The 14,277-nt window shown below is 37.6% G+C and overlaps 1 protein-coding gene across 4 annotated transcripts in view; it reads left to right on the plus strand.

The window, feature by feature from the left end:
* Positions 1-9,732, plus strand: part of nek4 (NIMA-related kinase 4) — a 50,175-nt gene extending 40,443 nt beyond the window's left edge. For all 4 annotated transcript variants that reach the window (XM_059649815.1, XM_059649816.1, XM_059649818.1 and 1 more), the window contains 6 exons: positions 421-487; positions 1,342-1,457; positions 3,679-3,773; positions 6,154-6,359; positions 6,693-6,826; positions 6,942-9,732. In XM_059649815.1, coding sequence (XP_059505798.1) covers positions 421-487; positions 1,342-1,457; positions 3,679-3,773; positions 6,154-6,359; positions 6,693-6,826; positions 6,942-7,037 — 714 coding nt within the window. In that variant the 3' untranslated portion in view covers positions 7,038-9,732. The remainder of the gene's footprint in view (positions 1-420; positions 488-1,341; positions 1,458-3,678; positions 3,774-6,153; positions 6,360-6,692; positions 6,827-6,941) is intronic.
* The last annotated feature ends 4,545 nt before the right edge of the window (positions 9,733-14,277 follow it).

Here is a 14,277-nt window from a genome sequence, read left to right on the forward strand (position 1 = left end):
CAGCTAGATGACTATTCTGAACTGGTTCCATTCTTAGTTATCTATTTGTAGCCAGAGTTTTATCTCTCCATTCCTGTACCGTTACCTTTCGTATCCCACTGTCATTCTTGAATTTGTTACTTCTAGACTTGACTACTCCTGTGCACTGTCATAGGTCCTTGACTCTGCAGTTACCTCCCTACATCTCTCCATCTCTCTGTCTCACTTTTTTCCTTTAGTATGCCCCTTCTAGCCTACCTGATGGATTAAACTTTTTTGTTCCTTTGACCCAATAACTCTAGATATAATTTTTAGAATTCTCCTAGAAGTATCTTGGGGCATTCTATGGACAAAAGTAGTAATGGCATCCTGCAGAATTAAAATAGTTATTTATAACACATTTTGAAAACTTCATCCTAAAATTGTTTTGTTTTATTATAGGATCGCCCATTATCTGCCAGAGAACGAAGGAGATTAAAACAGTCTAAGGAGAACTTTCCTCATTCAGGTATCCACTGAATGATTTCTTTTCTCTCTTGGTGGTATTGACTCTTTATGTAGTACAATTCTACCGTTTTCACAACCCCCCCGGTACCTAGATCATATCACCAATATTCAAGTTTAAGCCTCTGCAATGGTTGCTGATAGTCCATCCCTGACCTTAATTGAGGTCATAGGTAAATCGTTGGACAGTAATGGAAAGTTGATGTTCTCTCTAATTTTTTGGCTTCTGTGGTTGAGGATTCCAGAGGGTGACTTCAAATTCCTGCCTCTGCATGATTTGAGGATTAACTCCAGGGCAACTGCCAACTTCACCTAGTCAATGGAAAAAATCCTGGGGAGCCATGGTGTGTGACTCTTCCTCTACTTTCTCCCAATGTAGGAATTTGATGTGAAAAACTGGTGTAAAGGTTTCCCATTTAGACTAACATCATTATAAGATTTCTTCTGGCATCATGTCCATGTCCTTTTTCAATGAAGTCATATTTGACTCAAAACGTTGACTCTGGAGAGATAAATACAGGTGCTGCCAAGCTTGCTGAGTTTCTCCATCATTTTCTATTTTTGTTTATTTCAGATCTCCAGCATCAGCAGTACTTCACTTTTACTGCGCAATCCATTCTGGTGTCTGCTCGGTGACATTCCAAGTATGTTTCCATGCTAGAGTTACCATCCCCCACTTATATGAATAGGAAGAGTTTAGGGGGACATGGACCAAATGTTGGCAAACGGGACTAGGTCAAATTGGGACATTTGATCAGCATTGACAAGTTGGACCAAAGGGACTGTTTCTGTGCTATACTATGTTAATTCTGATTTATAAAATTACACTAAATCCAAATGTTTGGATTTCCTCAACAGTTTCCACTTCAAGAAGGAGTTCACATTGTGGAGCTTTAGAAGCAAACTCTTATGTAGAGAACCAAAAGGTGAAAGTCAGCCAATCCTTATCAGATATCACTACCTATCATGGAAAGGTAATGTTACGATCATTAGAATTTATTGTATTCTGTGCCATTTACATTACAAGAAGTCACATTAACTAAAATCTTTTGGACATGAATGCATAATCTCCTACTGGGAAACTGTGAAGAAATTTATCTTCCTTTGAGAATTTACAGATTTTTAATCGGTAAGGGACTCAAGGGTATTAGGGAAAAGATAAGAAAACAACAGGAACTGAGGCCTATTGGCTCAGCCATGACCTCATTGAGTGGCAGAGAGGAATCAATGCGTTGAATGGCTTGCTTCTGCTTCTATATCGTATGGTCTTATAAATTTAAACGTTAATTGCTTTCAGCCAGTATGGAAATTTGAAGCCTTCTTGACTATACCCAGTTAAATTTTAAAATAATATATTTTCTCTTTATTTATAATTTTACATGACACAAATACTATGCTGAGGTTTTTAAAATAAACAGCAAGTTTTAATAAAATATTACTGTGCCAAGCAACATTTTGGAATGTCATATAAGTAATTTAATATCTTTACTTTGCAGTCTCCTTTTAATTGCAAATTAGGTGATTCTAATTATCCATTTAGTTTTTTCTTCTTTTTGAGTTTCTGAATTTGAAAATCTGGATAATTCTTTTTAGAGCAGAAAATGACTAAATAAAAATGCGGGTGTAATATATAAAAGCACTCTGAGTTTTTTAATATATAAAAACAAGTAGTTGTGGTATTTAATCCCCTAAATAGTGATCAAAAATTCTATAATTCACTGTTTAAAGACAATAGTTCATCGTTCCTCTTAAAATAATGGCTGTGGTAGCACATTTTCTATTATGTTGTGTAACTGAATAACCTGCAACTTGCTGCAAGAACTGCCATGGGAAATTAAGTCTGTATGAACGTCTTCCATCTAAGGTGTATCTGTCACTTTTTGGTGCCTCAGTTTTTAGTATATGCAGATAATATTAATTCAACAAGAAATCATTACTAAATTGAGCAATTTGGAATGAAAGTACCAATTAAGGTGAATCAAGAAGTTATAATAAAAACCAATGAAAAGTGTTGTGCACAAAAAGATACAATGAATGAACATGGACAGAAGTGAAGGGGCAGCGAATAATGCCTTTCAGAATTTTTTTTGGAATAATCTTTCAACCATCATTTAATCTTGTGAGTAATCAACAAAACACTCGGTCAAGCTTCATAGTATGATTAGACCTAAATAAAACCAAGCATCATATGTAATTTCTAACATCACAATAGCAAAATTTACTTTGCTGCCATCAGCATCCTTTAAAAATACCTCTAAGGATGTTTTTGTCCATTTTTCCCTTACCATTTCCATTTAGAAGTCTGTTCTTATATTTTGAACATCGCTATGTGTCTTATTGCAGGTGTGATAACAAACCCAGAATATGCTTAAAATTTGCCCATTCTCCTCCGTTGAATAACGCATTGTGAGGGTTCAGACAAGAAATCATGGCTTTCTCCATGACTGACATATTATTGATTGCAGAACAAACATTCTGGTGTTTAAAGAAAAATCCAAAATTCAGAATTCTGATTGGACAAAGAAAACACGTTCTCCAATATCGCCTTGTGATTAAAGAAACACATGCAAGGAAAATGGTTTCTCAGAACAAATGCCATTGCGGTTTGATCTGTTCCTCACTCTGGAAAACAGATAAACTTCCTGATATTTTCAAGGTCCAAACGTTTTGATTTTAAAGTTTTGTGCCCTAATATTGTGACAGTGCAAACCGGATAGTGTAAAAGCTGAATTGAGAAATGCTTATCATTCAGTTTAAACCAAGTCTGTTAAATACTTCTGTATTTCCAGTAGAATTCTGGATGAATGTAACAAAGTATTATTTTGTGATTTTCATTTTACATAAATAATTTTAAGGAAATGGTGAAAAGGAACCCTAAATAATTGCATTATAGTATGCTTAAAAGGACAACATTCAGTCACATGGTCCTTCCTCCATCTGAAGAAGTCTTTGCACTTAAAATGTAACCATTGTTTCTCTCTGCACGGATGCTGCCAGATCTACGTTTCTGCAGCATTTTCTGTTTTTGAGATATCCAGCATCCACATTATCTTGCTTTTACTTCCGACACAGTATTCACTGTACAAACTCAAGTTTTAAAAATTATACCCTTTTCCAAAACAAAACACTGAAGCCAATTGTACTGTAAACTACATTTTGTTGCAGATTTTTAATTAATAACCCTTATTTTAACAGGTCATGAGTGAGTCATCCCCTCACCTTTCAGATGATGATGAATATAGCTCCTCAACCAGCTCAACTGATAAATCAGAGGGGGACTGCAAAGAAGCGTAAATATTTAAACTTTTTATTATGTCATGGTATTCCCAATTTGGGAATTAAGGAAACTACATGGTTAAACATTCTGTTTGCGTTTCCTTCACTAGTCATAGCAGACAATGGTTCATCCATTGAGAAACAGTGGAGTTGTGGATAGTGACGAAGGATGTTGTAGGTTACAGAGAGACATAGATAAGCTGCAGAGCTGGGCTGAGAGGTGGAAAATGGAGTTTAATGCAGACAAGTGTGAGGTGATGCATTTTGGTAGGAGTAACCGGAATGCAAAGTACTGGGCTAATGGTAAGAATCTTGGTAGTGTAGATGAGCAGAGAGATCTCGGTGTCCATGTACACAGATCCTTGAAAGTTGCCACCCAGGTTGACAGGGCTGTTAAGAAGGCATACAGTGTTTTAGCTTTTATTAATAGAGGGATCGAGTTCAGGAACCGTGAGGTTATGCTGCAGCTATACAAAATTCTGGTGCGGCCGCACTTGGAGTATTGTGTACAGTTCTGGTCACCGCATTATAAGAAGGATGTGGAAGCTTTGGAAAGGTTGCAGAGGAGATTTACTAGGATGTTGCCTGGTATGGAGGGAAAGTCTTACGAGGCTGTTTTTGTTAGAGAGAAGAAGGTTGAGAAGTGACTTAATTGAGACATATAAAATAATCAGACGGTTAGACAGGGTGTATAGGGAGAGCCTTTTTCCTAAGATGGTGACGGCAAGCACGAGGGGGCATAGCTTTAAATTGAGGGGTGAAAGATATAGGACAGATGTCAGAGGTAGTTTCTTTACTCAGAGAGTAGTAAGGGAATGGAACGCTTTGCCTGCAACAGTAGTAGATTCGCCAACTTTAGGTACATTTAAGTCGTCATAGGACAAGCATATGGACGTACATGGAATAGTGTAGGTTAGATGGGCTTCAGATTGGTATGACAGGTCAGCACAACATCGAGGGCCGAAGGGGCTGTACTGTGCTGTAATGTTCTATGGTCATTAAAAACTAAAAATTGCAGATGCTGGAAATTTGAAATAAAAGCAGAAGGTGCTGGCGGAACACACCAGGCCTGGCAGCATTCGTAGAGAGAGAAACAGTGCCAATGTTTCAAATACGATATGACTGATCTTTTCTAACGAAGAGCCATATCGGACTTGAAATCTTGACTCTGTTTTTCTTTCCATGGAGGCTGTGAGACCTGAGTTTCTCCAGCACTTTGTTTTTATTAGAATAAATCATTATGTGTGTTTGAGTGTTGACTTTTACCAATATTGCATTGATGCTTCATTGATTAATTAGTATTATAAGATTGTCAACGTGACACAAAGTCTCGAAAGATATGTGCATAGCAGACAAAATGTCTGCATTCTAAAGGCAATTAATGTAATTTCAATGCTGGAAACCACCAGGGAAGTTTCAATCTATTGAGTTTCGATGAAAGATTCGAGAAATTGGAGTTTATTAATCTTGAATGACTGAAATGATCTACACAAAATGAAAAGAGCCTCCTCAACAAAGCATGGACACCACAATTTAACAGGATTTCCAATATGTTAGTATGCTTTTAACCAATAGAGGGCTAGAACTCAAATATGAGACTGACCTCGTGGTTACTGGCCAGCAATGATCTCTGCATAATATATAGTTTGGAAACTTGAGACAATGTACAGTAAATACCTCAAAGAACTGGAGAAGTACCACCAGCAATGTCTTCACAAAATCCTGAAAAGTGGTTGACAAGAAAGGCAGTCTGACAGCTCCATTATCTCCCAAATCAACATGACCAGCACTGAGATGCTAAACACTTAAAATTCAGCTGAGCAGATCATGTGATTCATATCCCCAGTCCTTGTGCGGACAAGTGTCCTACTCTGAATAGATTTTATGAGACTCTCTGCTTTAGTGATGTCCTCACAGCATCTTTGAAGAGGTCAGATGTCAACCAAAGTAGAATTCTGTATAGGAAAGCACTAAGCACAGCAAGAGGTGAAGTTTTGAAACATTGGAGAGAGCACACAAACCAAGCACTGTCTGTACCACATGTGGCAAAGTCTGCAGATCAATTTCTGAATCCATCTAATCAGGGTGGAAGCAAGTCCTCCTGTGTCCTAAGGAACTGCCTAGGAAAAAGAAGACATACACTTTGCCATCCAGTTTTGTACAATTAGCAAACTTGGAGGTGCATATTGGTCCCTTCAACTAATATAGATTGTTAAAAGCTGAGGCCCCAGTGCTGATACTTGTGGCACACCACTATTAACAATTTAAAACATTTAGCTACTTTTTCTCCCTAACTGCCATTTTCAGTCAGCTTTCTTGGATGTGTAAAGATTTCAATGATTTTCATAAAATTGTACACTTCTGTTATCTAAACACTTGTTATTTATTTTCTAGCAAAGCTGATTCTAATGAAATGCATGATCTTGTAAAATTGATGACTCAAACGTTAAGTATGGATTCAAAAGATGTATATAGAGAAAATCTAATGCCTGCTCCAAAACCAGAATTCAGATTACAGCGGAGGTATAGAGATACACTGATTCTTCACGGGAAAGCTAAGGAAGATCTGGAGGATTTTTGCTTCAATGATTTTCCAACTGGTATGTTATAATCAGAAGTATTATCACATATTTAAAGTATTATCTATTCTATAAATGTATTGATTGGATCATTCATTTAAAATTTCTGCTTTTTCCAATTGAAGCAGTTTTCAATGTTAACATGTTTGATGTTGAGATGTAAATAAAATTGGAAGTTAACCTTAATTTAACAATTCTGTAACATATTTCAGATTATATATTTAAGCTTGCCACCTTCTCAAGGGCAACTGGAAATGAAAAATAAATGGTGGCCTAGCCAGTGAAGCCCATCTCCATGAATGAATTAAAACAAAACACATTATTGAGCCATTTCCTGTTCCTTACTTTGTTTAGAAGTTTTACCTGTACCAGAGAAGATTAGAAGAACAATTCACGCTCTAAGAACAGATGTTGTAAAAGGATTGGGAGTAAAACTTTTGGAAAAAGTGTATAACATTATGGAAGATGCTGATGAAAACTGGAGGGAGGTAAGTTCCTTTATTTGCTATGTTCATTTAATCTTTCGAGGAGTTCTTAATTTGTCTTCAGGATCAGTAAGTAGCTTGTTACTTACCACCAGTCTGATTTATGTAACCATTTCAGGAATGTCTGCAGGAGCACATGGGTGAAGAATTGTACCAGAATTACAGTATGAAGGTCCAACAACTAAAGTTCTTTGAAGATCATTCAAATTTTTGACTCCATGGTACTGAAAATTATTAAATAAGCGTGTTTGATTTTTAAAAGTGCCTTTTTATGGACACTGATCAGTTAAAATGTGTCCATCACACCTGAAAAACTTAGTTGTATAAATGCATGCAGACATATCTTGGATTTTAGAACATAGAACATAGAACATTACAGCACAGTACAGGCCCTTCGGCCCTCGATGTTGTGCCGACCTTTTTATTGTGAACTTTGTGCCATGCAATGGACAACATAGAAACTAGACAAAGATCATGAAGCAATGGACTCAGTGTTCACCTAGCCATGTCGTTTTCAGTTTGTGAATTAAAATGGCTATTGTATCATATCTTCACATCATCAACTTACTGTTTTGTGAAATATTGGATGGTCACTTGAATATGTATCACAGTTTAATTGATAGGTGGTTGATACTTTCTATCATAACAGCTATTTTGCATGTAGACAAATACTGTCCATCAAAGAATTTACTGCACCTTTGTCATCAATGTGCTTAAATGATCCAAATACATTGTAAACTGCTAAATTTATTCATAACTCAGTTTGAAACCTTTGCAGTAAATCTATTCATAACCGCAAATTCTCTTTCTAGAATTTGCCCAAACAGCACAGGGTATGCTTTAAGGGAACATTTTACAAGAAACTCCACAAGAGCAGTCCTGGTTTTTCAGCGGATATCTGCTGAGTGGCAAGTTACCTGTTTTATTGTCCTGCAATTTTCTAACTTTCTCGCCTGAATTTCTGCTGCAAGACAGTTTCAGCTGACTGTTACCTCACAGTTGTCAGTACTTGGTAGATTTAGGCAATGAACAGCCAAAAAGTCCTCAAATAAAATACACATTCATTTTCATAATTATGACTGCCAATTCTAAATAATTTTTTTTCCAACTCAGAGGGCCAAAGCCACTTCAGTGCTTTTTGACATTGTCTGACTGAGATGAAATATCTATTATTGACCAGATTAAACTTTATATATTTTAGGGGTGGCCGAGTAATATTTGGATTAGTAATCCACAGGTTAATGCATTTGAGGACATTAGTTCAACTCCCACTGCAGCACCTGGTGGAACTTGAGTTAATTAATGCACCTAAAATGTAATGTTACTCATTAATGGTTTAACAGTGCTTTTCAAGGAACTGAATCTGCTATCCTTACCTGCTCTGGCTATGTGTGACCCAGACCCAGCACAATGTGGTTAAATCTTTTAATACCCTCTGAAATGGACTAGTAAGCCACTTAGTTCAAGGGTAATTAGAACCTGGGAACAAATGCTGACCTTACCAGTAACACGCACATCCCATAATAGAATAAAAACTCCATACCAAGCAATATATTTTCACAATCTACAAGTTAGCATTCTAACAAGAGTATAATTTCAAGATCTGTGCAAACAAGAGCAGAATATCCTGTGTGTATCTGAAAATGTTGATCATGTGAATAAATGAGAACAATACACTACGCATTTAATAATTTAGAAGAATAGTGTGGGCAAGAAAAGAAGGCATGACAATATAAATACGCATATCAGTTCAAACATTGACAAATCAGACTTATTCCTACTTGCAATGAGAAAGAAAACAAGTGAGTAAAAGTTCATATCAAGAACTTCCCATATGCAGGATTTACCTGGTGTGAGGATTTGTTCTGTTCCTGCCATCCAGTGGCTTGTGCTTGAGGTAATTCCCCCCCGTAACAGCTTCACCCTGTAACCAGACCAATATTATACCTTAAAAGATAACATGATCTATGTATGGTCTGCACTGAAGCACAGCTTTCAGACAAACTGAAAATTTCTAAATTTTCAATTAGGTTTATTGTATTGTTTCTGTCACTGTACTTTCTCCAGATATGTTCATAGTAGTGAATGTAGGATTTGTGAACTTGTAAAGTTGTATTGCAATATTTGCTGTAAAATTAAAAATAATGTACAGTTTCCAAAGTATACTATGTAGTAGTTTTACTTAAGTTTTCTACATGTTATGACAATGCATACCTCCTGGAGTTTATCTAATTGATTTTACTGTTACATTATTCTAAGTGACTGAACTGTATCTTTCAAGCACAGAACTCCAAACTAGAAAAGACTTGATTCAAGTTTCAATTTTACCTAACTTCACTCTCTGCCTGTAAAATTTGCCTGTCCCACAGATGTTAAGAGTTGGCGAAAAAGATGTTGGAAAATGTTTATCAACATGGGTGACATAAAGTGTTGGTATCTGTTTATGTTCAAACTAGATAGGTTTATTATTCAATTTTCAAATATCGTTGAAGTTATATAACTTTTGTATCTAACTGTAATCATATAATATTTGTATGCTTCGACACATTGACATATCACTAAGGTTTAAGAGTAGATTTGTAGCTCGGGTTAAGGATGTTGTGGTTGGTTGGTTGGCTCGCCGAGCTGGTGTGTTGTTTTTCCGCACACTGCTGGGTAACATCAACAGGGTAATGAACTGTCTGCGGAAAAGCAACAAACCAGCTCGGCGAGCCAATCAACCACAACCTTGACATATCACTTTTTAAACAGTAACAATTCATACAGTTCCCACTGATTATGTTGTTTGAGAGTCAGTTATTAATTTGAATCAAGTTAAACTGAATCTAATGAATTTAGTTAAATTAAGTCAGTTTGTACAAATGAATTTTCTTTATTGTTTGTAATAAATTTGTACTTTTGAACACAAACACTTCAAACGTAAATATTTGACAATTTAAGAAAATTGATATTTGATATGAGTAATAAATTATACTTTATTTTAAGCAATTTTTTATTATGTTCAGTTAGAATGTATGAATGAAAAGTAGGTAAAGAGCATTTTGCAATTTTGTAGTTATTTATAATACTTTTTAAAGATATATAACTCTTGATTAATGCAGTTGCTTGGTATAATTTATCAGTCAGGCTTGAAGACCATATCTGTCATTCTACAAGTTAAATGCAGATCTTAATATGGTATGATACAATAGATATACTTTTGGTTTTAAAATATCTGCCACATTTTAAAATCAATCTTTTGTAAAAATCCTAAATTATTTTTTGCAATAATTATGGTGCTATTGCTTAATCATACTCATCAGCACTATAATTCTATATAAACAAATACCACAGGAAGCCATTTGGTCCATCTAGTTTAAGCTGGTTTCCTGCAAGAGCAATAAAGTTACTTCTGTTCCTCCACCTTTGCCCACAGCTAAGCAAAATGTTTTGCTTTCAAGTATTCCTTTGAGAACCACACTAGAATTGCTTATACCACACTTTTGTAAGAACATGAAAAATATGAGGGTATGCCTTCCTGGGTCTTTTCCCCAGAGCAGGGGAGTCCAGACTAGAGGGCATAGCTTTACGGTGGGTGGGGAAAGACTTAAAAAGGACCTGAGGGGCAATTTCCTCACACGGAGGTGGTGCATTTATGGAATGAGCCAACAAAGGAAATGGTGGAAGCAGGTACAATTACAATATTTAAAATGCATCTGGATGGGTCTATGAATAGGAATCATTTAGAGGGATATTCCCAAATGCTGGCAAATGGGATTAGATCAGTCTAGAATATCTGGTTGGCATAGACAATTCAAACCAAAGGGTCTGCTTCCATGCTGTATGACTCCAGGTAGCGTGCTGTGGGGAAAGGTGAACCGTTAGAGGCACTGCATTTAGATTTTTAGAAGGCATTGATAAAGTGACACATCAAAGATTATTAGAGAAAATAAAAGTTCATTGTATAGTGGCATGGAAAGAAGATAGTAGGTATAAATGAGTCTTTTTCAGATTGGCAAGATGTAATGGGATCAGTGCTGGGACCTCAACTACAAATAACTTGTAAATGACTTGAATGCAAAATTGGTTACCATGTTTACTGAGACATAAAAAATAGGAGGAAAGTAAGTTGTGAAGAAACAAGGAGGTTACAAAAAGCTACTACCTAAGTATGTGGCAAATAGAATACAATGTGGAAAAATGTGAATCTGTCGACTTTGGCAGGAAGAATAAAAAAAAGTCTATTATCTAATTATTGAGACTGTTGAGTTCTGAGACACATATGTAGGTCCTTGTGCATGAATCACAATAAGGTGTTAGTATATCGTTGCAGCAAGTTAAAAAGAAAGCTAACATTCATAAAGGAATGATAATTCCTTTATCATGAAAGGAATTGAATACAAAAGTAGAGAGGTCATACTTCAGTCTTACAGGGAACTGGTGACACTTCAAGAAGGATGCAACTGCATTGGAGGTGGTTCAAAGAAAGTTTACTAGACTAATACCTTGAATTAGGGGGTAGTATCAGGTAGTATCCTGATTGAACTTGGTAACACCCAGTGATGTATGACTGTAAAAGTTGATGACAGAACAAACTGAGCATTCCAGGGAATGCTGTGATTGGTAATGAGGAATTCAGAACTGTAAATGAGTTAAATGATTTTTGAGAAGCAGATAAATGAGATGCAACAGATTAGAGATCAGTAATTTCTACATAATACAGAGACAGATGAAAATAGAACAAACCAACATACCCAGGGTTGGAAACAACGCTTGTACTTAGATAGCTTGGATTATATGAGATAATTATGATCAATGCTACATATGCTTGCATGAATATAAAAGGGAAAGGGGCACTGGAAACACAGTCACTACTTAAGCATTTAACTAATTATTTTGCCTTGCAGGACTAATTCCAACCATAAGAGAATAATATTGTGTCACTTATACCATTACGAAAAAGTACTGTGAGAAGTGTTTAAGTTTTGGTAACAAATAACATTTTAAAAAACATTTAGACAAAGTCCCTCTTAGTTCAATCCACAACTCCAGGGCTCCCAAGGTTGAGGAAATCTGACCCCGAGGCCGCTGCCAGGAATCCTGAGCCAATAAAATCCCAGGCCGGATACACCACTGTGCCAAAGCCTCCACAAGGAATTTTAGGCTAATGCCAACGTCAGTGTCGTTGCAAGGACTCCATACCACCATCAAAGATACTACAACGAATCCCAGGCCATAGGAATCACAGACCTAGACTCACTTTGTCGCCAAAGCAACCACATCAGACCCACCGGAATGTAGTCGCAACGGTCATGCAGAATGGCTGAATCCACATTGCATTCTCCACTGCAGCAGCCTCTCAAAACCTCTTTCCCCTCCTCTTGGATAGTTGTTTAATTGACAGAATGCTATTTGTAGCAGGACTGATGAATATTGCCCAATAAACACCCACAATACTATTAAATTACACCACAAGAAATGCGGAATGCAATACTCAACATCTCACACTGATAAATGCAGATTGACAGATATTGTGGAGACTATTCTGGGTTATTTATTAAGTTGTGAAATTTATGGTTAGATTGCTGGAAAAGTGAATTATGTTGATGGTGTGGCCTAGACCACCTCCAAATTTTTAAGGTGGTAGCCTACACCTTTACCTTTGAAATAAGAAACAGTTAAGGCAAGATAGTATTCTAGGTAACAGTGTGGAGCTGGATGAACATAGCAGGCCAAGCAGCATCTTATAGTATTCTAGATGCAATTTGATTGCAGTTTGGCTAATGTTTAGTAAAACACAACTTATTCAAACACTATAGATAAAATACAAAAAAAGAACTTGGAACAACGACTCCATTCGAATACTTAACAGAATAATAGATACAGTAACTGTTGCTAATAACCCTACCAATACAGTAACATCCCAAAACCACACCCTTGGCAAAAAGGCAAATTCAAAAAACAGAATTGTCTCATATGCAACTCCCATAGCAGGCAGAGAACAACCAGCTTTTGGCTGTAACCAAGAGAGGGACAGAAGTATCTTCCACCTCTTCAAGACCCCAACAGCAATTACCGAAAGCTAAACTTAAAATCCCTAGCACTCCTGAGCCTCCTGCAGTGCCACAATGATGCCACTGGAAGGTTGCAGGAACAGCAACTCATATTCCGCTTCGGAACCCTGCAGCCCAATGGTATCAACGTGGACTTCACAAGCTTCAAAATCTCCCCTTCCCCCACTGCATCCCAAAACCAGCCCAGCTCGTCCCCGCCTCCCTAACCTGTTCTTCATCTCACCTATCCCCTCCTCCCACCTCAAGCCACACCTCCATTTCCCACCTACTAACCTCATCCCGCCTCCTTGACCTATCCCCTCCCTACCTCCCCACCTATACTCTCCTCTATCCATCTTCGGTCCGCCTCCCCCTCTCTCTCTATTTATTTCAGAACCCTCTCCCCCTCCCCCTCTCTGATGAAGAGTCTAGGCCCGAAACGTCAGCCTTTGTGCTCCGAAGATGCTGCTTGGCCTGCTGCGTTCATCCAGCTCCACACTTTGTTATCTTGGATTCTCCAGCATCTGTAGTTCCCATTATCTCTGTAATTCTATGATCAGGTTTTGATCCATGTTAATTTCTCTATCCGTACATTTACATTTTTTTAAATTCATTGAGGGAATGAGGGCAGCGCTGACTAAGCAGCCCATCCCTAATGTCCAGAGGGCAGTTAAGAGTCAACCACATTGCTGTGGGTCTAGAGTCACACGTAGGCCAGATCAGGTAAGGATGGCAATGTCCTTCCCTGAAGGACATTAGTGAACCAGATGGATGTTTCTGACAATTGATAATGGATTCACAGTCATCATTAGACTGTTAATTCCAGATATTTAGTGAATTTAAATTCCACCATATGCCGTGGAGGGATTCAAACCTGGATCCCCAGAGCATTATCTGGGTCTCTTGATTAGCAGTCCAGCAATAATACCACTAGGCTATTTGCCTCCCCCAGCTATTTCTGAAGCATACATAATGTAATGGAGCAGGACACAGCAAGGTCTCCAACAACAAAAGAAGCAGATAAATTGTTCCAATGATATTCAGCGATTGCTAGAACGGCCTGGCTCTTATTCAAAGTAGTGACACCCATCCCATTTCCCTATGTCTTTTTATTGGGATGGCACGGTAGCTTAGCAGTTAGCACTGCAGCCTCACAGCACCAGGGACCCGGATTCAATTCTGGCCTCGGGCGACTGTCTGTGCAGGTTTTCTCCGGGTGCTCCATTTTCCTCCCACAGCCCAAAGATGTGCAAGCTAGGTGGATCGGCCATGCTAAATTGCCTGTAGTGTTCAGGGGTGTGTGGGTTATAGGGGGATGGTCTGGGTGGGATGCTGCAAGGTGCCTGTTTCCACATTGTAGGGAATCTAATCTTTACATGTAAATTCAATCACCACTGCATAAACTAACATTATTGAACACAC

Source organism: Stegostoma tigrinum, chromosome 11 (assembly GCF_030684315.1).
Source record: "Stegostoma tigrinum isolate sSteTig4 chromosome 11, sSteTig4.hap1, whole genome shotgun sequence".
Classification (NCBI taxonomy): Eukaryota; Metazoa; Chordata; class Chondrichthyes; order Orectolobiformes; family Stegostomatidae; genus Stegostoma; species Stegostoma tigrinum.